General features: G+C 37.9%; 1 protein-coding gene across 1 annotated transcript; it reads right to left on the reverse strand.

The window, feature by feature from the left end:
• Window positions 1-442: 442 nt before the first annotated feature.
• On the reverse strand, window positions 443-17,229 carry capn2b (calpain 2, (m/II) large subunit b). The gene is made up of 21 exons (XM_081383836.1): window positions 16,902-17,229; window positions 15,615-15,684; window positions 12,912-13,030; window positions 11,549-11,682; window positions 9,219-9,387; window positions 8,255-8,338; window positions 8,084-8,169; window positions 5,856-5,924; window positions 5,591-5,751; window positions 5,289-5,452; window positions 5,140-5,151; window positions 4,815-5,026; window positions 3,862-3,898; window positions 3,087-3,152; window positions 2,948-3,005; window positions 2,805-2,869; window positions 2,611-2,679; window positions 2,443-2,521; window positions 2,224-2,340; window positions 842-900; window positions 443-761 (listed from the first exon to the last, which is right to left on the reverse strand). Exons 1-21 carry the CDS (start codon window positions 17,136-17,138, stop codon window positions 738-740), a joined length of 2,091 nt encoding a protein of 696 aa, XP_081239962.1. The 5' UTR covers window positions 17,139-17,229; the 3' UTR covers window positions 443-737.
• Between the last annotated feature and the right edge of the window lie 3,907 nt (window positions 17,230-21,136).

Raw genomic sequence — 21,136 nt, forward strand, 5'->3', positions numbered from 1 at the left:
TATATATATATATATATATAAAATGCACATCCTAAATGTGACCCCTTTCACAATTATTAATATCGATTCACAATCGCCGGTAGAAATTAAACAAATAAGCAATAAGAAAATAGTTTCGTCACTTGCTAGAAATATAGGGCAGAGGTTTTATACTAACAGACGGATATCGCATATATTTAACACGGAAAAGTTAAACAAAACTTACCACCGTTTAGTTGTCGTTATGGTTATCAGCCCAGCGGGTTCGTTTTAAATTAACGAACAATAGGGAATGATGAACGGATCCGTGCAGATGAGACAACAATCAGAGTACCGCAGTGCACGGCCACGCCTATGAGGGCGGGGCTAGCGAATGATTGACAGCTGAGACGTCAAATGCCTTAAAGGGACCGGAAGTGTTTCTTTAGTAACTTCCATTGATGTACAAAAATACGAGTTCGTACAGTTTCAAAAGTGTTTAATAATGTTCTCCAGAGAGAGAGAAAAATAATAATAACAATGCACACAGTTTTATTACACAGTGGTTAAGATTCTCCTGGTTCAACAATGCTTCCATTTGTAAACGAAAATAGTGTGACAATGTCAAACACAATAAAATCATGCAAAATCTGGAAGTAAGACTGGTCAAAAGTGCAATAGACAATTTAAAAAATAAAAGTAAATACCTATCTTTAAAAGTTTGACACATGTAATCTTAATAATTCATTCTTGAGTGGTGCGGTCTGTTGGTGAGTCATCTAAATCATGGTAAAGTTCAGCCACTAAAAAAATATAGAAAATGTATTAAAAAATGTATTTATTTAAATATTTACATTTAAAAAAAATGTATAGCGTGACAAACCTGCTGAAAGTCCAGCTCAATGAAGCCACTTTTGTGGGCATCCAGCTTTTTGAACACCCCTAGAAATGAGAGACACATTCACAATGATCAGACCAGAGACGTACAAAACCTCTGCATATCCAGCTCTACTGGGGGCGCAGACCCAACATCAAATGCCTAGACAGAATCTGCAGAGATTTTCTATGCAGATTTCGGGGTCAAATCTGTTAAAGGCAGAGTATGCAATTTTTTCATAAACACTTTTTGCTATCCTGGTTGAAACTCTCTTCACATCCTGATAGCAATCAATAACAGAAGTGGTCTAAATATTTAAACATGTACATACAGTATTAGGGGTGTGCATGAATAGTCGAGTATTCGATCTGTAATTATTAATTATAATAAAAATACTATTAGAATTTTGCTTTGCTGGCCGTAAACGCAGTGAAATCATAAGCTCGCAAACTAAGGGCGTTTTTACACGGGCAGAATTCAGACTGGGGGCACGGCTCGCATGAAAACTAAGTAATGTGAATGTAGCTGTCATGTGGACCTGGGAGCGCCCCGAGGTACCGAACTCGAGACTACCTGAAGGAGGAGGTCTGAGTTCGGTTGCACTCGAACTGTGTTCTGATTCGCGTGAATGTGAAAGCAACACGGACTCGGGGTGCGCACTTGTTCAGAAGGAAAAGCAACCTGCACATGCGTTGTAGCAGATTACATTGTATGGCCATCCCTAGTACAAATATCTTCTGTGGAATCTTAGGACCAAATAAGGTTTGTCCAATCATTGCATTCGGACCGGATAAGATGTCCTACCTGCTGGTCAGAGTATGTATTTCTATACCTCCGCGCACCTGCTCGCGCAGACATCACACGTCATCAGTGTGTTTCATGCTATGCAGAGTTAGACAGACGTCAGTCACCGAGCAGCGCAAACAAAACATCAGCCGCCTTTTACAGTTCCTCCTGAACCAAAACAACCAGCTTATGCTGCGTTCACAACATAAACAGTAATTTGGAAGAGATGGAAACCAGTGATGTTATACTCTAAGATGTTCGTGACTCAAATTTATTGCAACGCTATCAACGCCGAAATGAATCTGCAGCAGTCAAGTGGTACAGGTCAGTGCTCTGTTCATTATTATTGTAATGTTATGTGCTTTGAGACATGAGGTATTTTAACGAAATTGTAGGTTTGCAGACTCTGCTGTGTGCGTTCATGTGTTTTGAAGGAGGCGTGGCTTTGGAGACGCTCTAAAGGGAGGGTGGGATCTCATGCTTTCAAAGCTAGCTCGCTATTGCTAGCTGCTCTGAAAATGACCTACCCTACCTTTAAATCTAAATTTGATTAAATGTGTTCAATGCAAAATATTTGATAAACGAACACTCAAGGGACTTACGGAACATCATCTCCAGACGCATGAGGCAGGCCACAAAGTTATCAAAGTCAAGGGTCATGTCTGTCTCAGCGTAACGTGCTACCAGCAGCTGAAATATAGCGTTATTCAGGCAGAAACCTAGGAGAGGAATGAGAACACAAGCAGTGAATATTAAAATACACCCCCAAAATAAGATTATTGCTTGTATGTGTGCGAGTATCTGAGTCTGGCTTGACTCACCGGCCTCTTTCAGTGCCATACGCAACTCTGGAGTGCTTATGGTTCCTGAGCCATCCATGTCATTCTTCTTGTAAATTGCCTGGGGTGATTTTAAAATAAGACAACATGTTCAGAATAATGTTAAATGGTTAATTATGTAAAAGGCTTCTGGGTTTTGGGATCTCTTACAAGGTATTTCTGCACTTTCTTCCACAGAGTAGCGAACTCTCCAAGGCCCAGTTTTCCATTCCCACTGTCCTGAGATACAGTTAAGGGAAATTTACAATACAACAACACATCAAATTCTTGTAATTCCTGACTCCAGCGCACATGTCACGTTGACACAAACATAAAAATGTAAGGAGTAGCAACTGAGAGGATACATCCATGATGTTCACCATGACACGACACGTCTCCATACTGAAGCCGCCTGTCTTTATGTCAGTTCCTGCAAAACAACGCAGTTCAGCTCCTTAGACTCCTCCTTAGATCTCGAGTGTAAACTAAAGGATGCGGGAGTACTTACGTTTTGCAATGATTCTGTTTAAGATAGTGCTGAGCTCCAAGGCTGAGATTTCCATGTCCTAGTGAGAGAAGTATGATTCAGTTGATCTGCTTTTCAGAATATATAAAGGTTTACTGCATAACAAGTCGTCTCCACTTACAGCTCCAGCGAGTTTTACAAACATGGTTCTGAATCCAGATTCAACTTCAGCGTCTGAGACAGTCTCCTGAAAACATGAAGAAGCACATTTTAAAGGAAAGTTCCAGGTTCAATACAACTTATCAGCATAATTTGTGTCAAAATGTTGATTACAACCCAAAATATTCATATTTCTTAATGAGGATGATTATTTTTAATTCATTGATTCTTATGATTGTTGTTATTATTTATTCATTTATTATTGTTACTATTAGATATTAATTATTATTAAATTAAAATTATAATAATTTCAACATTTCTACTAGTAATAGAAATAAACGTGACAGGCTGTGGAAAATATTTTATCAGCAAGTAGCTTGTTTTCATCCATTTGTGCAAATTTTAGGATATTGCACAAAAAAGGCTGGATGGAAATGGTAAGATGCGTATCAAATATTAAAATGTGAATAAAAAAACGTATGTACGTATTGAAGCAGATTTTTAAAAAAAATATCAGATAAGAAAACGCTCAAAAACTATGATGGAAACACATTTACATAATAAATTCTTTGATGGGCAACAAAAAACATGTGACGCAAAAAGATCATGTGACTGAAAATTGGACTCCCTAGAATTGACGATTTTGTTCTCTTGAACACATGGGATAGAAACGGTGATTTATTCCCAAATGTTTTATGTGGTATTCCAATTTTCCGCATGAACTGAATGATCAACTTTGGTTAACTTTTGAGAGTGTTACATTATATTATTTGAGAGCAGTCTGTTGAGTTACTTACATCAGGTAATTCAGCATCCACAGGGTCATCACAAATTCTAGGAGAAAACATAAGATTTTACAATTAAATAAATTAAGAACCAAGTAATTGAAATAAAAATACATTCTGTTTGCATATTGGCATTAAAGGCACAGTATGTAAGTTTCGCCCCTAGAGTTCGCTTATTCAAAGAACAACAAAGGCGTAGCTTGATGACACCGTGAATGTGTGTGGAATCATGGGAGTTGTCGTCTTCACCTCCACAGCCAATGAAAAGCAATCGGCAAAAAAAAATTGCTGATTTCTCTGGATTTAAACATAATCAGAAACATTAAAACATTGTTCAAATGGTTTTTGGATATTTGAATCCAAGGGCCCTATCATACACCTGGCAAAATGCGGCGCCAAGCACAATGCAAGTGTTTTTTGCTAGTTTCAGCCCGACGCAGTTATCATTTTCACGTCCTGTGCCACATTGTTTAAATAGCAAATGCATTTGTGCCCATTTGTGCATTCATGGGCGTGCTGGTCTGAAAACGAAGTGTGTTCTGGCGCATTGTTGGCGCGTTGCTATTTTGAGGCAACTGAAATAAACTGCCCCACTGACCAACTGAAACCTGGTCTAAAGTCAATGGCGCAATATTTTTTTTGTTATTTAAAGAGCACGTTAGTAATATGCGCCTATAGGCGGGTCGACAACGCATGTACACTTTGTCCTGTAGTTGGTCTGCTTGTGTGCTTTAACCTCGAGCAGATCCGTTTCCTCACTAGAAAAGCGTTTAATCCGCCACGGTGCAATAAGCCAATCTGATTGGTCTATTGCATGTTACGGCCAAAACACCATTTTTCCCAACATTGAACTAGCAAAAGTGGATTCGTACACGCCCTAAGTGCACTTGTGCATTAAAATAGGGCCCCAAAAATATTACATGTTGTGCCTTTAAGTATAACCTCACACAGATGTGATATATTACAGTGTTTCAGTCTGTCTTTCAGAAAAGACACGCAGGCAAAAGTCTCCGTCCAGGTTGGCTTCGAAGGTGGAAGGCACAACTAGGTATTCTCCTGGAGGCAATTTGAAGCGCGTGCAGACCTCCCTCAAGTTAATGAAAGTCTCAGAGCGAGCTTTCTGCCCGTGCGTCAGGAAGAAGTTCTTATCGAGGTGCACGTCCCGCTGACCCTGAAACTGATGGAGAAAAAGGCCAATCAGCGAGCCAGGAAGGCTGTGACTAATGTGAATTCTCAGATATGATTGGTCAAGGGAAAAGTCACCATCCCTCTTTGTAGTTTAATGCTTACCTGAGGAGGTACCTGTGGAAACAAACAAAAAAACATTGATTTGATATTGTTCAAATGTAATCTGGGAGTTCTGTTGAAGTACATGTGTTCCTTTCCTCTCCATCCATCATAATCACACTGTTTAGACTGCTCTTTGTGTCTCCACCCACCTCATAAATAGCAAAGCCAATAGTGTGCATGTCCTCTCCCATTTTCCTAAGGCGGCGCCGGTTCTTCTGGATCAGACCCACCACGAAACTGCAGTCCGGCTCATTATCGTCTGGATTGTCATCTTCCAGCTTAATCACATACTGAGGATTCATCCAGAATGTGTCTGAGCAATGAATGGATGCATTATTATTAAACAAACCAAACCAACCAAACTTTGTCCAATTGAATCATTTTGTTTGCACTGAAATCTGAATCTGATTCATGATGCTTATAGTGTGTTTGCAGTTCTTTTGTGGCTCACAAGGGTTGTTTCTGCAGCCCCCGGCGGTGGAGCCTTTCCTCCAAGTGCCGTCGTGGTTAGTCACGGCCCAGTGTTTCACCGAATCGCTGGTGATGGTGTCCGGGGTCAGAGTGCAGATCTCTATACGAGAGTAATGGCTTAGGAATTCTGAGAATGACATCCTAAACAAATAGAGAAAACACGTTATGCGTATTTAATATAATGTATGGAACTTTTTTAATACCCTATACTGTAGTTGTAAATGGACGTTAGATTGTAAACGCACCAGAATTCACCATCCTCAGCGTTGGCGTTCGGTCGCTCTGAAGCCGGAACACTGTTCCATTCAGATGAACTAAAGGAAGGAAGAAATAAACACTTCAGATAACCATCAGCAGTTCAGTGTTTGATGTAGATGTTTGATGATTATGTTTGATGCTATTGTTTCCAAAGTTCCAAGCACTCCATAAAACTATGATTTCAACATAGGCCATTATCTACACTTCTGCCCACAGTCAAGATTTCTTGCACCACAAATACTCATGTAAATACGGTGTTTTTGCACTGAATCACTAACTTCCAAATGCTGTCATAATTCACACTGTTGTTTAACAGGGTGGACTAATTAATTCTGAATAGGCCACATATGTCAATATGGACAGTTATATGTTAATGATTTCCAGAGTTTTTTAGTCAGAATTTCAATGTCACATTCATTAATTTTAGTCTAAGTAGCATCTAATTTTAGCTGACGAAAATAAAGATAAAATTGCACTACAAAATTGCGTGTTCATATCTCACAATTCTGACTTTATACCACGCAATTGCGACTTTATATCATGCAATTCTGACTTTCTATCTCCCAATTGCGTGTTATAAAGTCAGAATTGCGAGATATAAACATGCAATTCTGAGAAAAAAACTCAGAATTTCGTGTTTATTTCTTGCAATTGCGACTATATCACGCAATTCTGACTTTATAACTCGTAATTGCGACTTTATATCATGCAATCTGTCTTTATAACTCGCAATTGCGACTTTATATCACGCAATTCTGACTTTAGAACTCGTAATTCCGACTTTATATCACGCAATTCTGACTTTATAACTCGTAATTCCGACTTTATATCACGCAATTCTGAGAAAAAAAGTCAGAATTGTGAGATAAAAAGTCAATTACCTTTTTTATTGTTCATTCTGTGGAGGAAACAAGCTTCCATACTATTCGGACGGGACAACTTTTCTAAAAGACGTTTGAGTAACAATTCTTATCACCTGACGTCTGTGATTTCAAGTACCGATTCGGACAGGACTAACATCTCTGTGTTTATTACAGAGCTGGGAGAGTGTTTTCTAGACGTGGGAAACTAGTCCCTCCCGAATAGGGCTCAAGTGTTTGTGTGTCGGCCGTTGTCTTTACATCCTCCTTGTAAAACGTTTGCTTATGTTTCTGTCTCGTTTGGATTAGTGTTTTTGCTGGAATATCGTCGGCCTTGTTTTGTTTTATGTTTTGTTCCTTGTTTGTACTTCCCACATCTGCACTCCTGCTTGTATTTACTCTGTTTGTGTTTTCAAAAATAAACTTTACTGTAATTGGATACTTCTCTTCCCTGCGGTCGTGTGACAACATCAACATTTACCAAAAACTAACAGCAATATATATTTTATCATGTACTTTAAAATATATGGATTACCACATAAAATCAGCCAATTTTATGAATTCTTTATTTGGTCAGGTACAGGTTTATAAAAATGAGAGTGGTTTGAAAGTGAATTTTGCATAGTGAATTATCCGACCCACTGAAATCTTTAAAGAAATTAATAAATGAGGCCCAATTTTCACCCATTGTGGTTAAACAAAAAAAAAAAAACATAATGGGGCCATTTGTGGGTCCAGGGTGATCACCCATGTGGCCCCCATAAGGATTTGTGTGTAGCCCAACTTGGCCCCTTTATTAGCACCCATTTGGGACCCAAGTGAGCCCATACAATGAACATCTAAATGGGCCCCACTTAGAGCCCACTATGGACCAATCATGGCCCCTATTGGCTAACACACATGGGGCCCATGTGGAGCCGGTGGACACATTTCTCTGAGCCCTATTTGGGTTGCCCATGCAGAGCCCAAGTGACAGCCAATCAAAGGCCCACATGTAAATGTTGGCTGGGAAAGTTATTGATGAATCATGATTTGTTCGTGAAAACGTTTGCATGCGTAACTAATTGCACTAATTCATGCGTAAAATTTTGCAACTGTCATATTTTTAATCAACAGTATGTTTGTTTTAATTCAAATCAGTTCATTCTTTTCATGATCTGCAATTTCTGTTATTGCTGCAAAGTCAAAAAACCCTTCGTTTCTAACCATTTTCATCAGTCAAGTTTATCGACACTGCACGGTTGCGACCCTTATACTTTCTGAATAACTGCTATTTCAGTTACGTTTACTGAATTATATTAGTATACCGATGAACTTATGTCGTATCTCTGGTCCTGGCGGTAATCAAACCCTACCTGTCACTCCAGGCTCCGGTCCACTCCACCTGCCCCCAAGGGTTGCGCATTCGGACCAGCTTCTCCTTACGGCCACGATAGTTCACCTGAAGAAAAATAGCATGTACTCTAATGACACAATTTAATAATTCTGTCATTAAAAAAAGGGCTTGCCAATAACTTTATTCATACCTCTGTCGCCCCCGTGAGCGAGTAGGCGTGGCCTTTCACCAGCTTCTGACGGGTGACGGCTTCTGAATCAGAAGCACTGGTGATCTACATCATAGAAATAAGCATTAAACTGGGATATCTGACAAAGGGCGGGGCTTATGACCCAAAAGTTTTTTCCAAATTCAGGTCAAAGCATATTAAACTTTTTCTGGCCCTGTTTACACCTGGTATTAAATTGCGTTTTGGTCGATCGGATCACAAGTAGACAAGGGAGACACATTGCCGTTTACACCTGCTGTTTTAATCTGTCTATTTTGTCCACTTTCAACCACTTCTGTCCTGATTTCTTCAAGGGGAAGGTCTATGGGCAGGTAAATGTAAGGGTTTTCACATCTTTCAGTCTAACGGACGAAAATAAGCTTGAGCAATTTACATTTGAACACGACCGGAGATTATGGGAAAATATATGGAGAGAAGCAGCTTTAGTTTCTGCTCTGACAGATGCAAGACAGAACGCAGTGAGTGTGTGTGAGAAATCAGGAATGGTGAGAGAACATTGTGCTTGGTATGTTTTTCATCTTCAAACCAAACTTGGGTCTTCAGCCGGTGAAGTTTAAATCCCGTCTGGCTAGAGCGATTCCCATAATGTTAACGCATTAGGTCAGTAGGAGGAGAGTAGACTGTCTTTTGTGGCACATTCGACCACATGAGCGTTTACACTACGAAGGCAATCCGGTCTAATGCGTTTTCACTTACTCAAAACATTTTAGACTCCATTTACACCTGCATTTAGTGTCGTCCACATCTTAATACCAGGTGTAAACATGCCTTAGTGTCATTATACTATTGAAATTTGTTCTGTAAACAGTTATTGGATTTGATGCCCGATAAACTACGAACACACACACATTTACATAAGACGCTTGTCTTATGAGTAACTTATATTAATTTATGAGTGTCATGAGTGCAGGCAGAGGAATCTCACATCGATGGAGCAGCCCAGCAAAGCTCCAGCTTCCAGGGCTTTCTGGATGATCTGAAACATGTTGGCCGGCGCTTTACTCAGGTCGTAGTTCTCAGCGATGCCTCCGGTGAAATCCTCAAAACCCTCACTGGTGGATCCTCCAGACAGGGCTTCATAACAGCCATTCACCCTGCCAGACACCAAAAAAAAGAGTTATGAAACGACATGTGAGCACATGTCTTTGGAATGTTTTCAGAGACCTATAAGACAGTCTCATTAAAAAAGAAACTATAGTAAATCCTCTTAAACAACATGTTTGATACTATACAAAGATTGTAGGCCAATTCGGAGAAACAAATCAGCATTTTAGCACTTCATCCTCAAGTCAATTGTTTTTTTAGTTTTTTTAATGGGTTTTTGGTTAAATGCCTGAAATAAGTAGCCTGGCTCCGCCCTCCTACGTACTTCCGCTCAATTTCATTTTCCTTCAGTACTACGTCTGGGACTGCTGTATATTCTTAGGTTTCCAGAAATCAATTTTTTGTAGGACCAATCAGCGAACAGAGGGAGTGGCTGAGAACGATGACGTTGAGATCGTGCGCTAGTTTGAGTTGACATACGTCACGACCAAATGTTAGCGATTGGTTATGGCAGATCCTTAGTGACTCTGGGCAGATCCAATAGTTTTAAACTTCGACAGAGTACCCGCCTACAAGGAAGTTAACGCTTGTCAATGGAGAGAGGCCAGACTCTCTGTACAAATGAAATGTACGAGAGTCTGGTAGAACCAGGCTATGAAATAAGGTCTGTGGTTATGAACACAAGCTCAAGATATTTTCACGTTTTACTCTACAACATAAAATAATTATTTAAGTGAATTTTTAAAAGCTTTTTCTTGTCTTAAAAAAGGTAGTTTCTAACAAGAAACTAAATGGGACTACGGTGAACATGATTTCACCAAGTACCACACCAACATTCCAATCAACCAATCAGATTTGAGGGACAAGTTTACAGTTTATGTCAAGTTTAGGCTTACAACCAGGATGAGGTGCTTCAACATCAGTGTTATTCACCTACCATTTCACTCTGATATTAGGGAAAAATTATGGGTAGGGTTAGGTTTAGGGGTAGGGATAGGGTAAGGACTACATTTTGGGACAGGAATGTTATTCCAGGATCAACAAAATATGTTGATCAAGGCAAAATCATGGTGACCATGGGACTACAGAGGTTGTCAGAGACATTAAACGTCTTCACAGCTACTCACTAATTCATTTTCACGGCCTTGTTATGTTTATTTGTTAGCTCAAAGTTTCAGGGTAAATGATTCTGAAAGAGTTGTCGGACGCGTAGTGATTGTGACATTGAAGTCATGCGACTAGTGTAGTTCGTTTATAGTCTACATTAAACTTTTTATTTCAACCCTACTATAAATGCTCATGCATGACATCAACGCTTGTGGGCGGGGCCATTCCCGTAGTTCACATGGTGGTTCCAAAATTAGTAGGCAATCTTACACACAACGCAACAAACAACAGGTGTTGACATTTCATGTTCAGCTGGCAACGATAAATGGAAATTTCCTCTTGATGGAAATAAATGTTGTGAGAGGTGCATACATTTTTTTGCCCAGAGACTCATAGATGTCAATTCATGTGTGAGAATGATTGTTCATGCTCCCTCCCAACCATTCTTTCACAATTTGAGCCTGATGAATGTCATTGTCATCCTGCAATATGGCCATGATGTTTCTTCCTACATGGTTGTTCAAGAAATGAAAAGCTACACACTCCATCAATTAGTGTTAGAAAAACTATTGCTAAACATATAACATTTTTTTTTATTAGGGCAGTCACACCCTTATTCCAGGAATACACCTGCGGTGGTTAAAGCTGTGCTTGTATCCAAAGTTCAACAACCACTTTTTTTGGGACTAGTTTTTTCGGTTACACTCTTTTTTGCTGGGTCACTTTAGACACTCAACTACAAGTAGCTTTGCAACTACATGTCAACTAACTCTCATTATAGCATTAGTAGACTATTAGATTAAGGTTAGGTAAGAATTATGTGATTTTTTTACATTTATATATTGAAATATTACAAATTGAATTTATTAAAATTGAATGTTACCATAATTACAAAAAAAAAAAAAAAATAGTAAAAACAATTGAGAGTAATCAAATCAATTGACAACCCTAAAGAAAACACTTGGTTATCCTGTTGTTGTTTTCCTAGAAAGCAAGCTCCACAAATAAGCTGGCTTTCTGGTTTAGCCAGTTTCCAACTTAACTGCAGTAATTTTTGCCCATCCAAACAGAAAAACACAAGAAACAACATGCACAAACACTAACTTAGCATAGGCCTTCTCCAGCAGGGCGCTCCAGAACTCATTTCCCTCGGCGGAGTGAACAAACACCAGCGCGCCGTCTTTCACCGGCAGCCGATCGTCAATGACAACATCCACCCATTCACCAAACTGCCAGAACTAAAGGACAAAGGTACAAGGTGCAGTCTCAGATTTATCTGTTCGATCTCAAGATGTGTGTCAAACTGCAAATACACCCTTATACAAACTTAGAGTCATACTCTGCATTAAAGGCAATAAGAAAATGCACCAAAAAGTGCATATTACCGTAATTTTATCATACTTTTGGACATGAACTATGTATTATCTTGGGTTTTTAGACATATAATATGCTATTACCATGTTTTTTTAGTCATGTACTATGGCATTACAATATACACTACCATTTAAAGGAAAAGAAAATATGTTATATGCAATATTTTTTACAATATATAATTTATTTAAAATAACTACTTTTAAAATGTAATTATTCCTGTGATCAAAGCTGAATTTTCAGCATCATTATGCCAGTCTTCAGTGTCACATGATCCTTCAGAAATCATTCTAATATGATTTGGTGAATCATGAATGATGTTATTCAACATTCTATGCTTGTTTATTTTTTTCAATATTTCTGTGGAATCTGAGATAATCTGATTCATTGATGATTAAAAAAGTTCAAAAGAATACTAACTATTTTAATAAATATAGTACTATTACTAATAATATATTATAGTACTATTAACATGTTACCTTGTTACTAAGTTTTTTGTCCCGTAACATTTACTATAGTATTATCATGTTTATTCGGGCATGGTAATAAAAGCTTGTTTCCGCCACTGATTAAAAAACAAAACACTTTTTATCTCACAATTCTGACTTTTTTCTCTCAGAATTGCTTAATATAAACTCTCAATTGTGAGTTATAAAATCAGAACTGTGAGATATAAACACTTTCCCCCCCATATCACAATTCTGAGAAAAGTTGCAAGACATAAACTCATAATTGCGAGGGGAAAAAAGTCAGCATGGCGAGAAAAAAGAGATGTTAACTTGCAATTGTGAGAAAAAAAAATTAAAACAACAATTCCATGGCGAAAACAAGCTTCCATAGTAATACCATGTTTTTTGAGTAGCACATCAACATAATGGTAAATTAATAGTTTCCATGATATACTGTATATAAAAATCACTGTACCACCACAGTATTTTAAGGAGTGTAATATATTTTTGCAATTATATGCAATAAGCATCAAATCCCTCCAGAAATATAATGTTCGTATCGTATTGTTGATTAGCATGCTAATGATTTAACATTGTAACATGAACACCAATGCATAGTGACACACTTGGGGAAACACTGCAGATACCTGGAAATGGAAGATTCCAGCATAACTGTCATCAAAGTTCTGTCCGCTGGGCACCACTCGGGCCAGAACGTCTTCATTCAGGGTCAGGGAAGCAATAGCCGCAAGCAGCCAGCAGTCACCTGAGAGACAGGAAGTGAGACTGTTACTGTGTGTTTATAACTGCTCTGCGCTCTGGAGTTTAAACATGCCACAGAAAGGCCTGTGTTCACTTGCTCACTTACTCACGTATTCAGTATTGTACAGATATGGAATATGATTTTCATTTGAAATACAACTTTAATCACATTCAAATGCCTGCAGACAAACAAGAACAGACACATTTTGGAGGGACTCAACCTCGTGATCAAATCGGAGCAGCTATTGTGGTTTTCATGTCACGCAAGTGGTGAGCTGCCAGTCTGAGAAAGCAGACGCATGGAGAAAATGCAGAGACTTGAATCCGCTCTCTTTAAAAGACAATAGGCTGCTTTTCCTGACACATGCATCACATTAAGACTTTACAGGATAAATACAGCCAGGTTTTCCTCTCTTTAACTGCAACCTTTAATAACTGTTCGAAATCCCTCCGGCTAGTTTCTGCGTTCGGGTGGTTTGCATTATGTGTTTGGCTCAGTTATTCAGTCAGTGGTTAACACAACACAGGAAGGAATGAGGCAAAAGAAAGATAGAAAGGGAGAGTGACATTACTAAAGTTAGCAGTGTGAAGCTAAATGGTATGAGCCTCCCGTGTTAATTTAGGATTGTTTATATACTGTTACAGTGTTTATAGTAACACTATATGGTTTCAGTTAATATTAGTTAACTATAGTTGACACAAACTAAAAATGAACAATACTTCTACAGCATTTATTAACTTTGTTAATTCTACATGAACTAATACGTTATTAAAATCAAAAGTTGTATTTGTTTACATTAGTTAATACACTGTGAACTAACATGAACAAACGAAGAACAGCTTTATTTTTATTAACTAACATTAACAAAGATTAATAAATACTGTAGCAAATGTATTGCTCACTGTTAGTTCATGTTAGTTAATACATAACTAATGTTAACAAATTAAACCTTATTGTAAATTGTTACCGTATTTATTTAATATTTAAAATTAGGTTTTATTTTTATATTTTCATTTTATGTTTTTATTTTTATTTTATTTTAAGCTTTAGTCTTTTTGTTGTGCTTTTGTCATTTCTTTTGAATTTTGATTTTTTTTTTATTCACTTATTTTAGTTTTTCTTTTTTTTTACTTTTTTTTTCTTTCGGTTAGTTGTGAAGGCAACATTTCTAATTTTCCTCTAAGTTTTTTAATAATTTTTTTTTTTGCATCTAATATTTGTATTTAATTTTATTTTATTTCAGCTTTATTTCATTAAGTGAAAACAAGTCTTAGCTACCAATAATAACAATGGTATGAGCTCTAGATTAAAAGCATCCTTCAGATACTGACCCGCCCTAGTGTTTGCTTGTCAAGTTCACAGTTAACCTTAACGCACTTCACCGGATTTACAAGCATCGGGTATTACGCAATCAATTTTTTTTTTTTTTTTTCAAATAATGAGTAAAATGAATAAAAAAAATCATTATAATGAAATTAATGAATAAAAATAATGAATAAAAAAAAAATCTTTTTTTTTTCAAATAATAAAAAGTGAGTGGCCGTTTACACGACACCGTTTTCAACGTTATCTTCCCTGTGTAAACATCAAAAACGCGAATTTGTGAAAACGGTGACATCATGCCCATATGTAATACGTGTTCAATCTATAGGTGCGTAGTGTTTCTTTACAAAGTGACATCGCCATCTACTGGCTTGGCCTGAATAATACAGCGTTTTTAGTAGTTTTCGCGGATCTGTGTGAACGAGGATCGTTTTGACAACGTTGCCGTCAGTATGCAAAAATATTCAGTTTTGATCTATTTTTTCTTTTCAGTCAATTCACGTCAAAAATGTAACATTCGGGTGCGTAACACACGATTTTGATGTGTAAATGCACTTATGCCACACTAAAAAGACCATTTTTGTAATACAGCCTATTTGTTGTTGCATGCAAACTATTTTAAATACAGAGAGAGTACTTTTATGGAAAGTAATGCGCTACATTTGCGTAATATTCTGACATTGCATTTCACTGTTTTAATTCATTTTGACGATTGCTGATTGTTTTTGTGCAAGTGAAATGAGTAAATGCAACAAACTTTGCATTACTTATTTGAAAAAGTAACTACTAGTAAGATATTTTGTTGAAAATTTAAAAGCAATGCTTTACTAGTTACTTGAAAAAAGTAATCTGATTACGTAAAGCACGTTACTTGTAATGCGTTACCCCAAACCCAAAAAGTAGCACAAAAGCAACTTATTTTTTACTCTCCATTGCAAGTAATAGTGCAAATAATTTGTAACCTTTTATAATGAATCATACAATAGTATTACTGCATGAAGCACATTTTAGGTTGCCTTTTTTTACAGAGTAGAATGAGCAATATGCTGAATTATTGGTTGAGGTACTTAAAAATGTTTAATATGCAAATGACTTGCAGGTATCCTATGTTTAAAGAATTAAGATAAGGAGGGTAAGAAGAGATATGTGACTCAGTGTGCAGAATTGTTGACCTAAAGGCACGGCCTGTATTGAAAAGGTTCTTGTCATTTAGACAAACATGGAAGATCAGCACACAGAATATTAAAATAAATTTTCATTTTACCCAAAGCTCCTTGACAGATATCCGTCCGTGTCGCTCCACCGACGATAAACTGTGGTTTCGAGCACAGCTCCTGCAAAAAACACCAAAAACAGCCACATTTGAAACGCAGGATCATAGCATGCAATCAATATTATTATTGTAATATAGCATGACAAGTTTTTGCATTAAATAATCATATTGTAATCAAAGTGAAAAGGAAGGTATATAGACACAAAACAGTAAGATTGTATTTATTTACATTTCATATTGGGGTTCATGTACCAAGACAATAAATAAAATACATTTAATGATTAAAATGGCACACTGTAAAACAAATATATGATCAATAAGTTATGACAACATGATTTTACATTGTTTTAACTCATCAAAATGAGTCAAGCAGTTTTCAGCTATTTAAAGTTATACAAGATTAAACTCATTTTTAAGTCAGTTTAATGTAATTTGAGTTGAAATGACTTAAACATTCAAGTTGATTGTCCTTAAAACATTTTTTTTTTACAGTGCATCTGTTCTGTATTAATTCGACCACCTACGGTGAGCAATGCAGCTAAATGGAATAGAATCAACATAATGCATTGTGGGAATTATTTTGGTCTGGCCATAAGAAGTCATAAAATATGTGTTTAACTCCAAAAGTTAATCAAATGCTTGCGAACCACAGCAAACATTCATTATCAGACGTGCATGGCATAGGCAAAACATTCTACAGATTTACATAACACAAATATTTGACAAAAAAAGTATCTTGTGAAAAGCCTTTTAAGACTTTTGGCACTAAACGATGTGCTTGCAATAACATTAAAAGTTATCTGTATGTTCAAAGTTGTCTGTTCTTTAATATTGTTCTCAAAGCGTTCGCACAATAACTATAGGCTACGTTTTGAACGTCCAGGGAACATTGAGAGATAACGTTTTTATAACTTCAAATGAATATTACCGAAACGTTCTGAAAAAATAGTTTTGTTTGCAGGGTAGGCTATATAATCGCCACACTGGTATCCAGTTGAGAGAACTGTTTTGGTACCGCTTTAAAACGCAACGCTGATGACGCGACCCTAAAAAAATGAGACGCAACAACCAAGACGTCAGTCTAATGCACATATAATATTAAAAACAGCGCTGCGACGTTAGAACGCAAATACGCGACGTACGAAAACTCTCGTTCGAAGTGAAACCGTTTACATAAATGCAACTAATAAGGATTTTGGAAATGCATGGAATTCCCGTTTAACCAACAACGCACAAACGATGCCCTCCATATTAAAACTTATAATACTGAAGTCATACCCCGGGTCTTTTCCATACTATTCCTCTGGTTTTGGACGTGTTGGGTCCGAGTTCTTTAAAGCCCAGGGATTCGGGAGCGGCTGGGAAAGACGGGTCTGAGAACAGGGTCCCTCTGCCGAGACACTGGCTCCTGAGCGCCTCAAAGTCCTGGTTGAGGTATTTGGTGGCATTGGCGTTCGTTCCAAATCCTGCAGCCTGCGCTCTCTTCTTGGCCAGGGTAGAGGCGACTCCCGACATTTTCCACTTCTGAAGAACCAAAAAAATCTGAGAAATGTGCAACTGTCTTGATGCTTCAACTTATTACTGTGACTCTCCGCCCCAAACTTTCTAGGAGTGGTCATCAGGCTGTCATGAGCGAGTTATTGCGCGTTTTTACGCACACAGTGAAGAACAGGAAGAGTGAACAAAAATACACTATCAGGCTGAGCTACTGTATCGCTGCGACAACAGTGACCATATCTTATCTGAATGATCAAGAATTATTGCTGTAGCAATTTAGTATTATACTACAATATATATAAAATACTATTTAAGCTACGTTTCAAACAATATTGTTTAGCCACATAAAATAACCTTTTATTTTGCAATGGCACTGCGGCGGAGCGCCGATATATAATTAAAGGATTTGTTTTGGTTTAATTAAGCTAATTGTGCGAACTTAACTTATATTTGTTCATACATGTCCATTCTGATATTTTATAGGCAACATAACGGTGGAGAGACAAGCTCAATACTCGATTAGCTGCACAACAGCGCCACCTATTGGATATCAAAGGTGGTGCAGCCAGAGCATTGATTTCTACACAACTTACCCCTCTTTTACAGTATATGGTCTGCACACGTTTTGATTCATGTTAATAAAATGCCGTGTTATTAAAGTATTTATTTTATTACTTGCACCGAGTTATATTTCAAATAGCCTACAGTAAGCTAAGCACTACTGGATAGACCATGAACATTCTCAAATTAAGTTTTGATTTCCCTTGGGTGGAGCTTGACGTCCAGCTCCCCCTCGCTTGGACGTAAATGGGTGGAGCTAGACGTTTCAACCACACCCTCACCCTATAGCTAAACGTAACTCCGCCCATTATTTCCACAGAGGTGGAGCTGGTCGTTATCTGGGTCTGCAGTGAGCGCGGTTTTTGTGGCAGCCGCAATCTCAACAAAGGAAATTAGACGGCAAGACTTTATCTAGGCTATGTGTGAGAGGAAGTTAGTGTTTCACTTATGGAATTGGTTAACCATATACTAACAAAAATGCAACATACAGAAAATAAAAGCTATAGTGTGAAATCCCAATTGCAACGTTTGGTGATGTAATTGAAATGTTTTAGGACAGCGCAAATTGTAGTAGCCCAGGCCATCTATTAGGGTTTGAATTTGCATGATAAAACGCTTGGCCATGGCCGTTCACACCCCTTTAATGGTTTTGCCCTGGCCCCGTAATTCCAGTGAAGACAAATCTTGTTTCCTGCTCTGTCATGTGATTTAATAGGGTAGGCAAATATAAGCATTGGCTTCAGCCTACTCCTTTTTTTTTGGTTATATCATTGTCATTTCATTGTTATTTTATTATTTTATTGTTAAATTTACCAGAAAAATAAATAAAATAAAATAAAATCAATCAAATCAAATATGGGTGTGATGTTTGGGTGTCTGGCCATAGTGTAGATCCAAACATAGTTCCATAATATTTTTGCTAGTTGTTGTGGAAATGTGAAGCAACACTGGCATTATTCCTGCTGCTGCTATTATTGCTGCTGTTGGTTGTTGCTTCTGCTGCTGCTGTTATGGCTGTTGCTGTTATTGCTGCTGCTGGTGGTAATTTCTGTTGCTGCTGCAGAGCAAGTACAGGACTTGTCACTGCCAATACATTAACGACATGCTGCTGTGAGCAAGTAAGACCTGCTGCTGCTGTAATTTCCTAATTTCCTACTTCTAAATTCTGAAAAACAGAGATTCTAATTATTGGACAAAAAACTCCCACACGTAGTAACCTAGAATACTGTCTAACACTTGATGGCTGCTGTCAAGTCTTCGTCGTCGGATAGGAACCTGTGTGTGGTCTTTGATACCAATCTTTCATTTGAAAGTCACGTGTCTAGTATCTGTAAAACCGCATTTCTCTATCTTAAAAATATATCGAAATTACGCCATATGCTTTCATTGACAAATGCGGAACAATTAGTTCATGCGTTTATGACCTTAAGGCTAGATTATTGTAATGCCCTACTGGGTGGTTGCCCTGCACGCTTAGTAAACAAACTACAGCTAGTTCAAAACGCAGCAGCTGGAGTTCTTACCAGAACCAGGAAGCATGACCATATTAGCCCAGTTCTGTCAAAACTGCATTGGCTCCCTATTAAACATCGCATAAATTTTTGAATATTGCTGATCACGTACAAAGCACTAAATGGTTTAGCTCCGCAGTACTTGAGCAAGCTCTTAACGCATTATAGTCCTTCACGTCTATTGCGATCTCAAAATTCCGGCCAGTTGATTATACCTAGAATATCAAAATCGACTGCTGGCGGTAGATCCTTCTCGTATTTAGCACCAAAACTTTGGAACAGCCTTCCTACCATTGTCCGGGAAGCAGACACACTCTGTCACTTCAAAGCCAGATTAAAAACACATCTCTTTGACCTAGCGTTCACGTAACACATTATAGACTTCTATAATTCAATGTTAGGCTGCATAGATTAGGTCAGCCGGAACCGGGAACACTTCCCATAAATCCTGATGTACTCGTTACATCATGAGAAGAATGGCATCTATGCTAATTTTAGTGTCTTTGTTTATCCCGAGGTTTTCCCGCAGCCTGCCGGATCCAGGCCGTATCCAGATCTGATGAAGGACCTTCGCCTGGACCCGATGACAACGCAGTGCTAAAGTGCCAACTAGTCTCTCCCTATGGAGGATCCCTTTACCACTCTACAGATAAAGCGTTGTCGGGAAAATTCGTATCTACCCCGAAGTGACAAAATAAAATAAAATTCTGTATCAAAATTTATAATGAAAGACCAGTACTTTGTTTAGGCTTGGCTTGTAGGGAATTCCAAACCTGCGCACATATATTCAAACGCACATAACTATAGAACCAATTCTAAATGCGCATGTGAACGCCATCAGCGTTTCTCACAGGTTCGCGTTTAAAGTATGTGTAGAGAGAATGGTGTCGTCTTAGTTGCCCCTAATTTAATAACAAATGATCGTTGCGATGGAAGCGAATCAATCAAAACTAACTTTAGCTGGAAAATAACTTTATTAAAGAACCGCTATAAAGCCAAAACAATCTCTGTTACCTTAAATGATACGTTTATCTCTGTAAAGCTGCTTTGAAACAATCTACATTGTTAAAAGCGCTATATAAATGAAGATGACTTGACTTGACTGTATATAGCATACTTGAATTACCTGTAGCAGATCTATACAGGTGGAACTGGGGAAGGTGGAGGGTTTCTGAAAGCACGCTGCAACTGCTACAGCAAATGCTGACCATTGTGACCAAGTGTTTGAAGGATGAGTAGCGAGCTCATTGGCTACTGATACAGCAGGAACCAATCAGCTGTGCCCTGTAGAGAATGATGTGATTGCAAGCAGACTGAGTTAAGGACCTTTTCGTCTGCGCCATTAATGTACGACAGACTTTTTTATCTCAAAAATATTTATAATTAGTGTCAACAAGCAGCAATTTCCCAATGTGACAATATGGGGGATGCCATCACAAAGGGTCAATGTGTATGTTTTGAGGGGGCAACAACACTGTAAAAGCTTTTTTTTTGTAGCCAAGACATTAAGGTATGAATAGAAACTGCATTTCATAACGAAACCCACCCTGAGAAATGTTCACTGGACTAAAATTGTGAAAACCAGCCCAGGTCTCCTAAAGAACAAAAAAAAAAAAAAAGAACAATAGAAACAAAAGAGGTCTGAGTTCATTGTATTGGGTCACAATTTATAAAAGACTCGTGTTACAGTGCAATTACATTGGTAAGTACTAAAGTAGTGAAATGAATATACTTTGAAAAGTGTCTGAAGTGATAAAGTAACAAAAAGCATATACTTGCTCAACAGTTTTCTTCACAGGGTAACATGACGCTAAACCAGTGTGAAAGCAACACCTGCCCCGATCCGCTGACAGGTGAGTGTGACTCCGCCCATGTTCACCATATAGCCTCTCTCACATTAAAACCAGCATCTGTCTCACACAAACACTCACACTCGGCAAGCTT

This window comes from Scardinius erythrophthalmus, assembly GCF_964197995.2.
Source record: "Scardinius erythrophthalmus genome assembly, chromosome: 14".
Classification (NCBI taxonomy): domain Eukaryota; kingdom Metazoa; phylum Chordata; class Actinopteri; order Cypriniformes; family Leuciscidae; genus Scardinius; species Scardinius erythrophthalmus.